Source organism: Polyodon spathula, chromosome 22 (assembly GCF_017654505.1).
Source record: "Polyodon spathula isolate WHYD16114869_AA chromosome 22, ASM1765450v1, whole genome shotgun sequence".
Lineage (NCBI taxonomy): Eukaryota > Metazoa > Chordata > Actinopteri > Acipenseriformes > Polyodontidae > Polyodon > Polyodon spathula.
In genome coordinates, this window is record NC_054555.1 from 20,595,607 (window position 1) to 20,609,016 (window position 13,410).

At 43.9% G+C, this 13,410-nt stretch overlaps 1 protein-coding gene across 1 annotated transcript in view; it reads right to left on the bottom strand.

The window, feature by feature from the left end:
• LOC121297027 (mediator of RNA polymerase II transcription subunit 13-like) overlaps positions 1-13,410 on the bottom strand; it is a 135,413-nt gene that overhangs the window by 11,207 nt on the left and 110,796 nt on the right. Inside the window, exons 17-27 of the mRNA XM_041223042.1 lie at positions 10,473-11,416; positions 9,724-9,903; positions 7,808-8,031; positions 7,262-7,457; positions 6,316-6,510; positions 6,205-6,232; positions 4,868-5,087; positions 3,408-3,596; positions 2,938-3,161; positions 2,015-2,157; positions 1,197-1,355 (exon numbers count right to left, since the gene is read on the bottom strand). Coding sequence (XP_041078976.1) covers positions 1,197-1,355; positions 2,015-2,157; positions 2,938-3,161; positions 3,408-3,596; positions 4,868-5,087; positions 6,205-6,232; positions 6,316-6,510; positions 7,262-7,457; positions 7,808-8,031; positions 9,724-9,903; positions 10,473-11,416 — 2,702 coding nt within the window. The remainder of the gene's footprint in view (positions 1-1,196; positions 1,356-2,014; positions 2,158-2,937; positions 3,162-3,407; positions 3,597-4,867; positions 5,088-6,204; positions 6,233-6,315; positions 6,511-7,261; positions 7,458-7,807; positions 8,032-9,723; positions 9,904-10,472; positions 11,417-13,410) is intronic.

Below are 13,410 nucleotides of genomic sequence, written 5' to 3' on the forward strand. Positions count from 1 at the left end.
AGACAGCAGACTGGGGTACAATAATATGAACAGTGGTGGAAGATCCACAAACAATCAGGTTTATACATTTCAGAGCAGTAGTATTAATAACCTGTGAAATGATCCTCTACAACCATTAGTTACATTCATTAATACATCCATTGTAAGACTACATTTACAAAGACTTTTGGGACCCAGAGTGGAAAGTTCATATTTATTTTTTAGGCTTTGAAAATGTCCCTGTACATCGAACGGTCCCTGCAGATACATCAGTGCTATACCTCCGGTCAATTTCCTAAAGTCGCATGAAGGAATTAGGTTGCCATGGAAATCACATCATTAGTGATTGGTATTCAATGCGAGCCAACACATCTAGAAAATAAATTGTAAACATTCATAATATTCTGTCTTTTATTTTTTTAAGTTTACAGGGAGATTCATACTGCAGGGGCTGGAGGGAGCGTAGAGGATGATGTGGCAGAGACACTCGGGGAATACTGTTTGGCCACTGGAAGGTTGTTCATTGTCAAAGTTTGAGTGGAATAGATGACGAAACAAAAACGCTGTGCGAATTATGAAATCACCCAGTATATTTAAAAATAATTATATGTTCAGAATTGCTTTTCCTACAAAGACTGTTTATATGTTTATAGACCCCTAGATGCCTTTAACTAGTAGAGTGTCCTGTTTATAAGAGGACGTGATAGGAAGAGCCTTCACACTGAAAGAGACTCAGTCTACTGATCGTCATCTCGCAGTAACACATCCACCAGAATTACAACAAATGGTACCTCAAGCCTGGTGATCAAAGGACAGTACAGTGATACACCTTGAAGACTCAAAACAACTAATCAACAGAACACAACCAGGCGCTCCCTCATGGATTCAGCATGAACAACGGCTTACAAAATGATAGCAACGATACGACACACACAACTATCTATTAGGAATATTTTGGCGCCACCCCGATTTAAGACTCCGCAAGCACAAAATATATCAAGAGGGGCTTATATATTGTAACAAATGCAATTATTATTCCAATAATAGCTTGAAATAATACATGTATGAAGGAATAGCAGCTACAATACTATTTAAAATCAAATATAACTGTGTTCATATAAGAAAATGTGAGACCTATGAAGTGATGGTAACACACATTAGAGAGGGTTTACTGGAATGACCCAGTGCTCAGGTGGCTGCTCTGATAAGTGCTGTACCTGGCATCACGACGAAGGATCCCTGGGGCTCCATGGCGACCAGGCAGGCACTGAGGATAGAGGGGGAGTCGCAGGCTGAGATCCCACACATTCGACACGTCTCTTTCAGCTGCCGACTGATGGACTGAAGAGAGCACTCTCCCAGGAGGATACTCCAGTCTGGGGGGGAGAGAGAGACGGGGGCTGGAACACGGGGCAGCAGCTGTACCCTTAGATACAGGGCTCCCCTCACAACAGCACAACACAGTGGCACCAACAATGTCTCTGTGTTCCTATCCATAGTGTTATGTTAAAGGCAGATTCAACAGTGTAAAAACAGCTTCCTCTACCAAGTGTAACTACTTCTAGTCTGCTAGTTGCAGTATACAATATGTTTATTGTCCATTACTAAAACTTGCATTAAAAATGTATTGACAGATGATTCAAAGTGTAACTAACAATCTAAGACTCTTTCCATTCCCACACTCCAACTAGTAATTTGCTCAACTACAGTGTGGTAACAGCATCTCTACAAGCAAACTTTGAGACGCAGTATTCTTTATACACATTCATCTGAACTTTCAAATGAATTAAATGTTTCTCTTGCAAGAATTTATCACTTCTAAAACTGAACTGCACATTGCTATTTGGAAGGTGTGTTGCAGTTTTAAAAAAATAGTCATAGTAATAGTTTGTAATAATTATTCATAACTATTGTATTGGTCCTATATTGGCAGTCTGTCAAATACGATTGGGAACCATCTTTATATTATATTATATTAGAGGTAGTGTTATTCCATAGCTCTCACCTGACTTGAGCCTGGTCTCGCTGTACATACCCTTAAGTTCTCCATGACCCAGACGCCCCAACCGGCCAATCACTATCCTCCATGGCTGTGATGTCATCTGGATGATGCCCACACACCATTCCCAGACCTTCTGCAAGCCCATCTTCCTGGCAGAAACTTTCGTCCTGCGAGCCCTGGGGTTAATGAGAGAGAGGGAGGCTAGCTTTTCCACTCAGGCAGGGTTTTTATATGGTACAGTGCTGTCAGAAACACATATTTGTACATTGAATGCACTCTAGGAGTGTCTCCTACCCCCTGTCCTATATTTCCACTCAGTTCCTAACTATGTCCTCTAGTCCTGCATTGAAATAATGACTTAAAAAAAAGTTAAGTCAAGTCTTTCCTAACCCATCTTTGTGCTAGGCTAAAAGATTCAACTTCACAACTCATTCCTTTAAGCCCTGGGATCAATCAGGTTGCTCTTTGTTGGACTCTCTTCAGAGCTGCACTGACCTTTTTGTAAAGCAGGGACCAACACTGAGAATGTACAGGTAGCACTCAAAGTGCAGTTTCACCTGTGCACTACCCAACCTAGTCTTAACCTCCTTTGATTTGTACTCTACACTTCTGACTATATAAATCAAGCATTCTGTTTGACTTTCTCATTGTTTCCCCACACTGTCTGGTTGCTGACAGCTATAACTCTTGTACAGTGTCAATGTCTTTCTATTGGCACTGTGCTCTTCAGTCCCACAAATTTGGCATTTGAATCCTGCGGGTAACTCTATACATTCATTCATTACATTTAATTTGTTACAATTCTGTTTGTAGTCTAAATCCCTTATGGATTCCCATGTTTTGCCTTACAGCTATGGGCTGTCAACAAGACTTACAAGCTTACTGAGTATCACACTCAAGAAACAGCAGAGTGCAGAGAGAGACAGACAGACAGAGACAGACTGAGGTGGCTGTACCGGTTTGGCACGTCAATGTTGATGACGCAGGTCTCCAGCAGATCCCCGTGCAGGTCTGTGCAGGAAACCAGCAGCCAGCGCTGGTCGTGGGACAGGCAGTACCCCACCAAGAGAACACTGTAGCGCTGAGCAGCCTCCCCCGCTGCTTCCCCCATCTCCAGCTGCCGGTTCCTCATTGGTCCCAGCACAAAGGGGGGAGAGTACAGCTGCAGAGGACTGGGCCTCTGGGAGAGGGAGAGGGAGAGAGGGGACATCTTAGGTGATAAGCAGCAGGGTCAGAGCCTGTCAGTGTCTCTCCTAGGCTAAACATGATACACACTTTATCACATGTCCAAGTGCATTACAATGCATGTCATTTGCTATAAAAAAATCTGGAATTGCCTACCAAAGCGTTGTGAAAAAACATGACAACACGAAAACCGTGTGAGCTTGTGATATTGTGATTGTCACTGTGCCCCTCGCTCCCTAACCTCTGTGTTCTTGAGCACGGTGTCGATGGTGGCGGCTGGTCCGAAGCCGGTGAGACTCTTGATGTGTATCTGCGTGGGGAGTAGGCGCCGGCACTGTGAGTAGGTAGAGAAGGCCAGCGATCGCAGGTGCTGGATGTAGTGGGAGCGCTCATCCTTCACAGGCTGAAGCAGGTACTGGCAGGGCACCAGCTGTGGAGGGGGCACAGTGCGACAAGGTGAGGTAAACCAAACCCGGATTGTGCAGGTGAAAACATAGGGGTCTCGTTAGATCGAAATTATTGTAGCTGATGAAGTAGTTTAAGTTTCTCCACCATGCAAAACCATTCATTATAGACGTCTCAAATTTAATTTCAAACTTGATATCTGGTGCTACTCTGGAGCCTCTCAGAGACATCTCAAAAATACTTCAAAAGACCCATTCACACAGCACAAAAAAATGCCCCATCTATGCAAATCTAATACCGTCATAACCCTTTCATGCAGCACAAGGGATCATGAGATACCACCTTTTAAACCTGTCAGTCAACATCGTTCCGATGGCAACGGAAACTCCTTCAACAAAATAATTTTTTTTTTAATTGACACTGACTTCCATCAAAGTGGATTTGGCTACAGGTTTGCTTTTAATTTTCAATTATATTATATAATATAGGAACCTGTTAGGTGCCACATTGCAGGAAGTTCAGGCACACTGTCACGCATCTTATTGCAAAGAAGGCAATACAGCATCGTTAAGAGAGAGATTTCAGCTGGCCAGGCAACAGCAGAGGGAAAATGTGGTGGATTTTTACTTTATATAAAGGATGCTCCTGTGAACACTTGACTTGGGTAAGGGATGTTGCCTTTTAATCCACGCCCACTACAGCGCTTCAGTACAGGTACAGCTCTTCACATAGGCCTTTAAGAGCGGTGTGTCGTCTCTGAACTGCCTTGCGAGGAGGTCATGAAATATGTTGGCTCTGTGTCGGTATGGTAATTCACACAGCCCAACATGCTGCTTCTATTCCAGCTCTATGCCGTAATAACGCATCTCTGTGAAAGGGGCTTAGGTTAAAGACATTTCTGTTTGCAAGCCATGCTTAAGACTGTCTTGCACTTCCTGGGTCATTTTACCTGGAGGGTGACATTTTCCCCACCCTTTCATTGGCGTCTTTCCTGTCAATAACCATTATTGACTGACATGCTTATAGTCAGTAACAGAAGACACTGCTGATGTCAAATGCTTAACTCAAGAATAAGGCATAGAAACTGAGCGCTTCCTTTAATCGTTGTACAGTAAACTATAGTACTTCTATAATTTACTGTCAAGAGGCCATAACTAATTCACTGTTTTCAGTATTTCACAGGTATGTCATTGAATTTATAGTCTAATTACAGTACTATTGCGTGTTTAATAGTTATGGATTGCGTAACACAGAGAGAGAGCTGTGTAATGCAATCCAGCGCCAGTGTGCTGGTACCTGCAGTACTAGGGCTGGTTTCAGGGTGTCAGGCAGGCTCTGCAGGATGTCAGTGTAGCAGCGCAGCAGTCCCAGCAGCCACACACTGCCAGGCTCCGCCTCCTCGGCAGCCTCGTTCTGGAAGGGGTCCACCACGTAAACCACAATCGACGGAGGGTGGGCGTGGCTGTCTGCTGACTCCGGCTCAGTGGGGATTCCGATTCGCTCCCTCTCTGCAGAGCTGAGAAGACAGGACAGGAAATAGGAATACGAGAAAACATACCAACCGGAGGCCATTCAGCCCATCCAAACTCATCAGGCTGCTAGTAGCGGATTGATCCCAAAACCTTGTCAAGTTGTGTCTTAAAAGATCCAATTGATTCAGCCTCAACAACACAACTAGGTAACCCATTCCACACCCTCACCACTCTGTCTGAAGTCTATCTCCACTTAATTTCTAACTGTGTTCTCTAGTCCTGTTTTCTGTGCTGTGCTTAAAGTATTGGTTTGGAAAAACTATGCCAACTCCTTTTAAGATGTTGAAGACTTCAATCATTATTAAGTCTTCTTTGTTCTTGGCTAAACAGAGTCAGTTCTTTTATTTCCTTCAGTAGTGCTGTAGTCCCAGGAAAATAAACAGCACTGGCCTTTCAAGTGAAGTTACATCGCCTAAACATTTGTCAAATCATTTTATTGTCAAAGATGTTATTTATTTTAGTTTTCTTCTAATATGTTCTAGTTTACTGCTAATAGTATTTTTATGTAAATGTAAATGCAAATGTGTTACAGTACATTTTCAGAGGGCTCAGTAGTTTTACAGCATGTTGGTCTTATTAGAGAGGTAATGTAACAGGTTTGATATATTTGGGACTGCTTAAGGTATTTATTACTTAAGGTGACTGTATTTTGAAGTTTCCCATGGTAATACATGGTAAACTATTTACCACAGTTTACAAAGATTTGCCACATTTTCATTATGCTTTATTACACTTTACTATGCTTTTACTACGAGAAATGTGCCTTAAAATTCCATCAACAAAGAGGACTTTTTCTAACAAAGAACAAAACCTTCTGCACAGCCATACCTTGGAAGGTCAGGCTAGAGGTCTAAAATTGGTGGAGGGGGCTTCTTAAATGAAGGCTACACTGCTTCTGGAGATGATAGCCCCTAATTTTATTATTTTACAATTACTTTAACATAAAAAATAAGAAAGTTAGTATTTTTCTTGGATGAAAAGAGACTTTCCAGAAATCTCTGTACCCTAGTTTGAAAGGTACTACCCCAACACAGACACCAGTTTGGTTTGTCTGCTTGACTAGGTTGAAGACCTCCCTGGCTGTCCCCAGTCCTGTCTTACCTCTCCTGGCTTTCGTGTTGCCCTGTTGCTGCGATCCGATGACGGGTAAGAGTCGGAGACACAAGTCCCTCCAGAGAAGCCCCCACGAGCCAGGGACAGACGGGAGGTCACCTCGAGCCCTGAGTGGGAGGTGGGGACGACCCCGCGACGCGGCTGGGGGGGTATGGGTGGAAGTATGTCCTGTGGGCAGTGGAGCGGGTGGCAGGGAGCTTGGTGTGGACTGGCCTGTAGGGGGCACTGTTGGGGGCTGGGGTTTGGGAGGCAGGAGCAGGGTGCTGTCTAGTGACAGCGCTGCAAGCTGAGGTGCTGAAATGAATAAACAAAAAAACAGACATTTAGATAGGAACACATTGCTTTAAACTGGTGAAAACAATTCATACTTTGTATGCTCTTCACATAAAAATGGAAACAGGCAAATACAACACTTACCAACAATAACCTTTATTTTTCTTCTAAACATCAAAAAACAAACACTCACAGCAGCCCTCACTTAGGCACTGTAGCCAGCTGAAGGAGCGTGGAGCAGGCAAGTCCTTGAGTAAAGTCCCTGGATTCTCTGCGGCCTGAGCGTTGATTATCATTTAACAACTGAACTTAAAATGTTTTGGGTCTTCCTGGGTATGCTAATTTCCAGAAGCTGCAGTATTATGCATAGTTCCCTGGGTTGGTTTAAAGCAATACTTTACTCAGTATCCCGGTGACGTTACACATTCAAGTATTATTTTAATGTATTTTAAAAGTGCAGTATTATTGAGCTGTGCTGAAAAGGTGAAATACATTCATCACGGTTCAAACTGAACTGCTCGATCTCAAACTACAGAACACATGGCAATTTTATTTACAGGCATCGTTATGTATTTCCTAAATTATTATTTTTTTTTGTTTTTTGTTATGAAAAACTGAAGCAAATACAATGATTGACATGAGAATGACTTCATTTGTATGCCCTATGTGTTCTACGTTTTGGTTTCTAACCCTTTTAGACGGAATTGGTTGAATGGGAGGTTATTTAAACAGTGTTCCTTGTAATTGAGCATTGTGGGAGAGTGTTCCCTACCCAGCTGGTGTCTGCAGGTGTGTGCGTAGAGCCGCAGTTTGGTCAGGTTGTCCTCATCCCCATTGCTCCCCCAGGGCTGACTGAACCACTCATCCACCGGCTCCTCCTCCAGGCGCCTGGATGACAGGGAGCCCACGCGCACCAGACCGTCCCGGGACACCTTGGCGAGGGGCCGGTGCTGTCCCAGCCGGCAGGCCTGCTCCATGAGAGAGACAGAGAGAGCAGGAAGAGTCAGTCCAAGACACATTTCAAAAGTGTGTGCAACTGGACATAGCAGCCCAATTGAAAGGTGAATGGTATCTCCGATTGAGTGGTTCATAAACATGAAATAATATCAGTATCAGTGAATACAATAATCATATTAACAACATTCATAGGCCATAGACCAGGCCATAGATCTTTCTCACTTTTCAAGGCAGTGTTAATTAAACCTTAGAGACCAATTGCAAATGCTCGACGGAAACATTCCTTAATAAAAGTCCTTTCATTAAGAGGGTGTGTGAGCAGCGTTTAATTTGTTAATCCAATGTGTTAAGCTGCACGCACCTCGTAGACAGAGCTCAGGTCCCTGAAGAAGATCTTAGCCCCGCTGATCAGGGCCTCGCTGTCGGGACACACCACCAGGAAGGCAGTGTCTCTCTGGCCCCCGTACGGCTCCAGCAGCAGCTTCTCCCAGAAGGGCAGGGCTAAGGGGGATAGAGCCAGGAAGTCCCGGTCATAGCCCACCAGCAGAGTGGGGATGGGGAGCGGCTCCGGGGACTCCTCCGAACCTGCAGGGGGCACAATTACAGCATTAGAACATAGTACTGTCCCCTGAGGCATCATTACCATCTGTACAAGGAGCGGGTACAGTTTAAACTTTCAGAACTGTTGACAAGAGGAGGCAGAACAGATCTAGGATTTGTGACCCACCTCAAGATGTGGGTTGACACGCTTTGACCCGCGAGACAAAATGCTTGACAGCTGTTCGTGAGCCGATGCAATAACAAACAGACACGACTCCAGCGAAAGTTTCAGTTCCACAAGGAATGTTTCTCTTTATTTTTTTTAGCCATATTTTTAGCCATATTACTTGAGACACACCATGAGCCAGATCGTAGCAGAGATGAAGAAACATTTGCTCTAATCAACATTTGGGTCAACGGTTCAATCCAGAGACGCTTGGATGGAAGCATCAGTAACAAGCTGCTTCTGGGGCATTGATAAGCGTATTGTTTACTTGCGTCTGTCACCCAGGTCAACCCTGCTTTATCAAAAGCAGTGTGAAATTGCATACCCGACCCGCATGACACCGGGTCCTGCCCAGGTAGGTTCTGACCCGGGTAGATCACGTCAGTGTGAAAGGGGCTTTAGAACAGAAGAGGCCATTCGGGTCATCTATGGTCATCTGCTTCCTAGTAGCTGATTGACCTCAAAACAGTGGGATCTTTTAAGTTGAATCTCTGTGTGAAGAAGTATCTCTAGCACTGTCCTATGTCTATCTCCACTTAATTTCAAACTGTGTCTTCTGGTCCAGGTTACTGTGCTGAGTTTAAAGTATTGGCTAGGGTTAACTTTGTCAACTCCTTTTAAGATTTTAAAGACTTCAAGTCTTCCTTATTGGGTCATTCCACACCAAATGGACCAATGGTCCCCACTTCACCGTCTCAGGCTCTTTTGAGATCGCATAAGAAAGTACCTGGAATTGTTTTGGGAAGAATCCCAAAATATCAGCTTTCAAGATATCTTGAACACTTTGAAAGTATTGACCCAAAGATAGCCCCTTTTCAGTGCTCATTATCATCCGTCACAGCGCCCCCAACTGTAGGTCCATAAATACGGGAGATCAGGGATTTTTTTTCATAGAAGCACATAATGGTACATTTCACTACAAGGGAATGGTAATTTCACTGTAGAAGTGTGGATGAGAGATTTATACATTACATTAAACTGGAGAGCTAGCTGAGCTAGCGTGCTTAAAGAAAGCATTTTAAACTACTTTAAGTACCACCAAATAAATGGAATAAAAGATAGAGGCACCATGTCTAGTATTAGTAAAGACCTTGATATTATTAAACTGTCAATGTGTCAACTACTACTGATGTCCATATTTTGACAGCCACTGTTTAACTGGTACAGGTGGTTTCCATAAATCGTGTTATGAAATTAATCAAATCACTATAACTATATACCTATACAGAAATGATTCCCTAAACAAATATCACATTGTGATAGTAAAAAAATCTCCAACTATTGAAAATCACCATTCTGAATCCCTGATCGCCATTGTAATTGCCCTTTTCTCTCTAATGTAGTGTGTATTATACAGGGTTCCTGTATAACCACAGTATTCCTAGAAGCACATACAGAGCTCCTCCAAGTGAAGAGATGTGGTGGGATTTAAACAGCAGATGTAGGCTGACAGCCAGGCCAGACAGAGACTTTGCGAACTGGCCAGTAGCCACTGCACAGCTTCCCCTCACCATAGGAGCCGCGGCCGGCCATCTTGTGGAACTGCTGCCAGGTGAGCGGGCCCTGCACGTGCTGGATGTTCTCCCAGGTCCGGCCGGTCCTTTTCTTCTGGATGGCGTCCTGCAGGAAGGGCTGCAGGGACAGCAGCATGCGCACCACATCCTGCGAGGACAGCGCGCTGACATCCAGCACTGCAGGGGACAGACAGACAAGACAGACAGGCAGGTCATTACTGTGCCAGCTCGGTAATCTTCACAGGCTAGGTATGCTGAGGCATGCAGATCATCAATGCATACACTCAATTATTAGATGGCATGTATTGCAACGGTTTACCAAATTTGCACAGTAATCATGCAGTTTTCCCATGCTTTTCCCAAGCATTTACCATGGTTTGCCATGTCTTAATTATGTTTACCTATCCTTTACCATGCTTTAACTATGCTTAATTACACCTTGCTAAGCTTTTACACTGGGCAACTTTGATAAGGGTAATCTCAAGAATACGTTAGTTAACAGAACTGTGATACTTTAGACCTGAAGAATATTGCTTCTGAAAAAAAAAAAACTGTTACACTTTCTACATAATACAACAAATGTTAAACAGTTTATTTATTTATACACCTGTCTGGTACTGCAAAAAACAACCAAACTGCTTCGTTACTGTCCATGTTTTAAAAACACTTTTGAAATTGCTATTTATAAAGTTGAGGGTTTAGACCAGCTAAAGCCAGTGTGCTGACTGTGCATTCAGAGTTCTTACCGCTGTTATGAGGCCAGTCATGCAGAGCGCTGCTCCTCACAAGGGCCTGGTCCACTTTGCCCCCAGCCGGGTTATCCACATACTGCTGCCCCTGTTCCAGCGCATTAAAACACTCCACACAAGAGTCACTCCCATCTGCCCACAACTTCTCAGCAGCCCAGCTCTGCGAGAGAGCCCCCTGGCGGCCAGGGCAGGAGCAGGTAGTGGGGAGGTCCAGGGAGCTGAGGGAGGAAAGGGGCTGGGAGCACTGCTCCTGCAGCAGCATCAGCAGAGCCGTGGGGGGGTCTGGAGGGCGCTTGCTGGCAGGCTCTCCGAGCGGGGAGGTCCTGCAGCACAGTGCCAATCTCCGCTCAGCTGCCTGGCCCATCTCCGAGCCCCGGCCGAAGATATCCAGCTCATCTTCCAGGAAGAGGCCCGCGGCATGAGCGAGGCGACGGTTGACGATGGCACTGAAGCCGCACATGCAGCGGTACTGGTCTTCCCGTGTGGAGTCAGGGATGTACAGCCCCACGTCGGCCCCCTTCACATTCATATTACAGGCGCAGATGCAGCAGCTGTCGAAGTTGCGGTCCTTGAAAATGTTGAGCACAGAGTCGGACAGGATGAGCACCACGTACAGACTGTGTGCCTCAGGCAGAGGGGCCAGAGCCGAGGGCTCCACAGAGCTGAGCGGTCGGCTAGTGGAGGGAGTGGAGGCTGGGGAGCAGAGATCCGTCCCGTCGTACTTGATTGACCCCTGCCCGCTGGCGGCCCCTCCTCCCCTGGGCGTGCGGGGGGTGCGAGGGGTGGGCACGGAGAAGCGAGGGGTGGCTGGGGAGGGGGAGGGCTGGACAGCAGTATTGCTGGCAGAGGCTGCACTGTTAACTGCTGCTGGCGTGCTGGTCTGGGGCGTGTTCATCTGAATGTAGTCCTGCTCCATCAGGCTTCCCACGCTAGGCACATTGCTGCAGGGTGAGAAAAAGATGGATCACACCTCAATCAGTTCAGCAGAAGACTGACATTTCTTCCAAGTAATTAGATACCAGGAGCAGCTGTGTTGTTTTTTTATTGTTTTTTTTATTTTTTATTGTTATATTATTGTTTTTTTTTATACTTGTATTATCTTTTCATTTGCAGGATTCATTACGAAATGTATAAGATTAAGGCTATATTTTATCCACTGTTATCGGATTTTACGATTTACATGACATGTACCCATGTAGTTTCCCGTAAAAAATCCCATTTCTAAAATAATACTGTAAAAATGAATACAGCAAACATTTGCCTTATAGACGCACTACCTTTTATACTGCATTTAGGAATCTTCCAGCTGGTTTAGTTTACTTAATTGAGCACACTGCATAGAGCTGTACGATTTATTAAAAATGTAATTGAAAAACATTGGCTGCATCGGAAATAATTCTACCAAACAGCATTCTGTCCAATAAATGAAGGAGACATTTCACGTGTCTGCTGTTATTTTTACATTTATTTATGTTTTTATTTTTTTTTATTTTTGTCTGATAATTCACTAATGTTAAAAATAAAATGTCTTTAATCAAATTCTGTTGTATAATAGTGATACTGGCATTGCTGTGGCGTGTCCCTCTGTAATAATGGAACTCCCTTGTTCCAATAATGCTACATGATGGTTTATAATAACTATGCTACAGAGTTGGGCAGACAGTTTTATCCCTCTGACTGATTATTTTTGAGTTCCCCTCAAAGAACCATTATAATTTCTTTTTACTCAACTTATAATTTACCATTTACTTATGATAATAGATTTAATGACGTGCTTTATTTTTGTTTTACAGATTTAACCTTGCTGTGGGGGGTTCTAAATTCAAAGCTTGTCGAAGCTGCACTGCTACAATCTGGCTACTGAACTGTGAAAAATAAATGTACCATAAAAAAGGCACCTGAAAAACAATGTTCTATCTTTACGTTTGCTTCCGCTTTCTGGATGTCATGATATCCTGAGCTGTTGGCCACTCCAATGCTTAACGAGACAGCAGAGGAAATCTGTATATCCTGAATTAAACACTGCAGTATTTCCACTACAATGACAAGAGATCATCCCCTATTAGCTTTTACTGTCATGTTTTAATACATTATGTTTATGCAATAATCATGCAAACACACCGGCCTCCTAAGCAGGCCCTTGCAATTCGAACCCGATTGTCCTTTCGTGATGAAATGCAACAGCAACGACGAAAAGGCTGCTGCTCGCCTGTGTCCAAATCCCTTATGAGATTATCCTGTAAAGAACTGTGGGGATTAGCGCAGCAGTGGTGAGGAAAGCAGTCACATTCCCAGCTTTCTGTTGACACGGAATAAAGAGTCTTCTAAAAAACAAATCCCTTCCCATCAAAACAGATACAGGGTTTTATCAGACGACTGTAGTTTTTAATCCCAAAATATTCCCATGTGCAGGCTTTTTGCAGTAATCACGCCCTGTAGCTGCTATCAAAATCAGAGCTTAGCATGCCCTCTGCTGGCAGCTATATCAAACTGCACCAAACAGATTCTACGAGTTAGTAGTATTCTGAGGGTTGGCCAGTCCAGTGAAGGACTTATTATTGAAATGAAAGTGTTCCAGAACCCCTTGCAGTGTTTACAAGAAACACATGACTTTCCCTTTGCTGTGACCCATGTTGTACATATTGCAGCAAAATATTTTTCAACGATTGTTATGACATTTGCATTCACCCATTGTAGATAAAAAATAAAATAAAAAAAAAACTAGGGAAATATCGCAGTGTAGTGTATCCAATTCATGCTCACATCACAGAGAAAACCAGCACTGTTTTAAGAGGGATTGTGAACAGGACTTACTTTTCCTGTGGCAAACACTCCTAAGTAAATAATGAAAAATGTCAAGTCAATATGTTTAAAACTGTAATGCTGCAATAGAGACAGCACAGGACACAGCGAAGACAATGCAATCTGTTTCCTG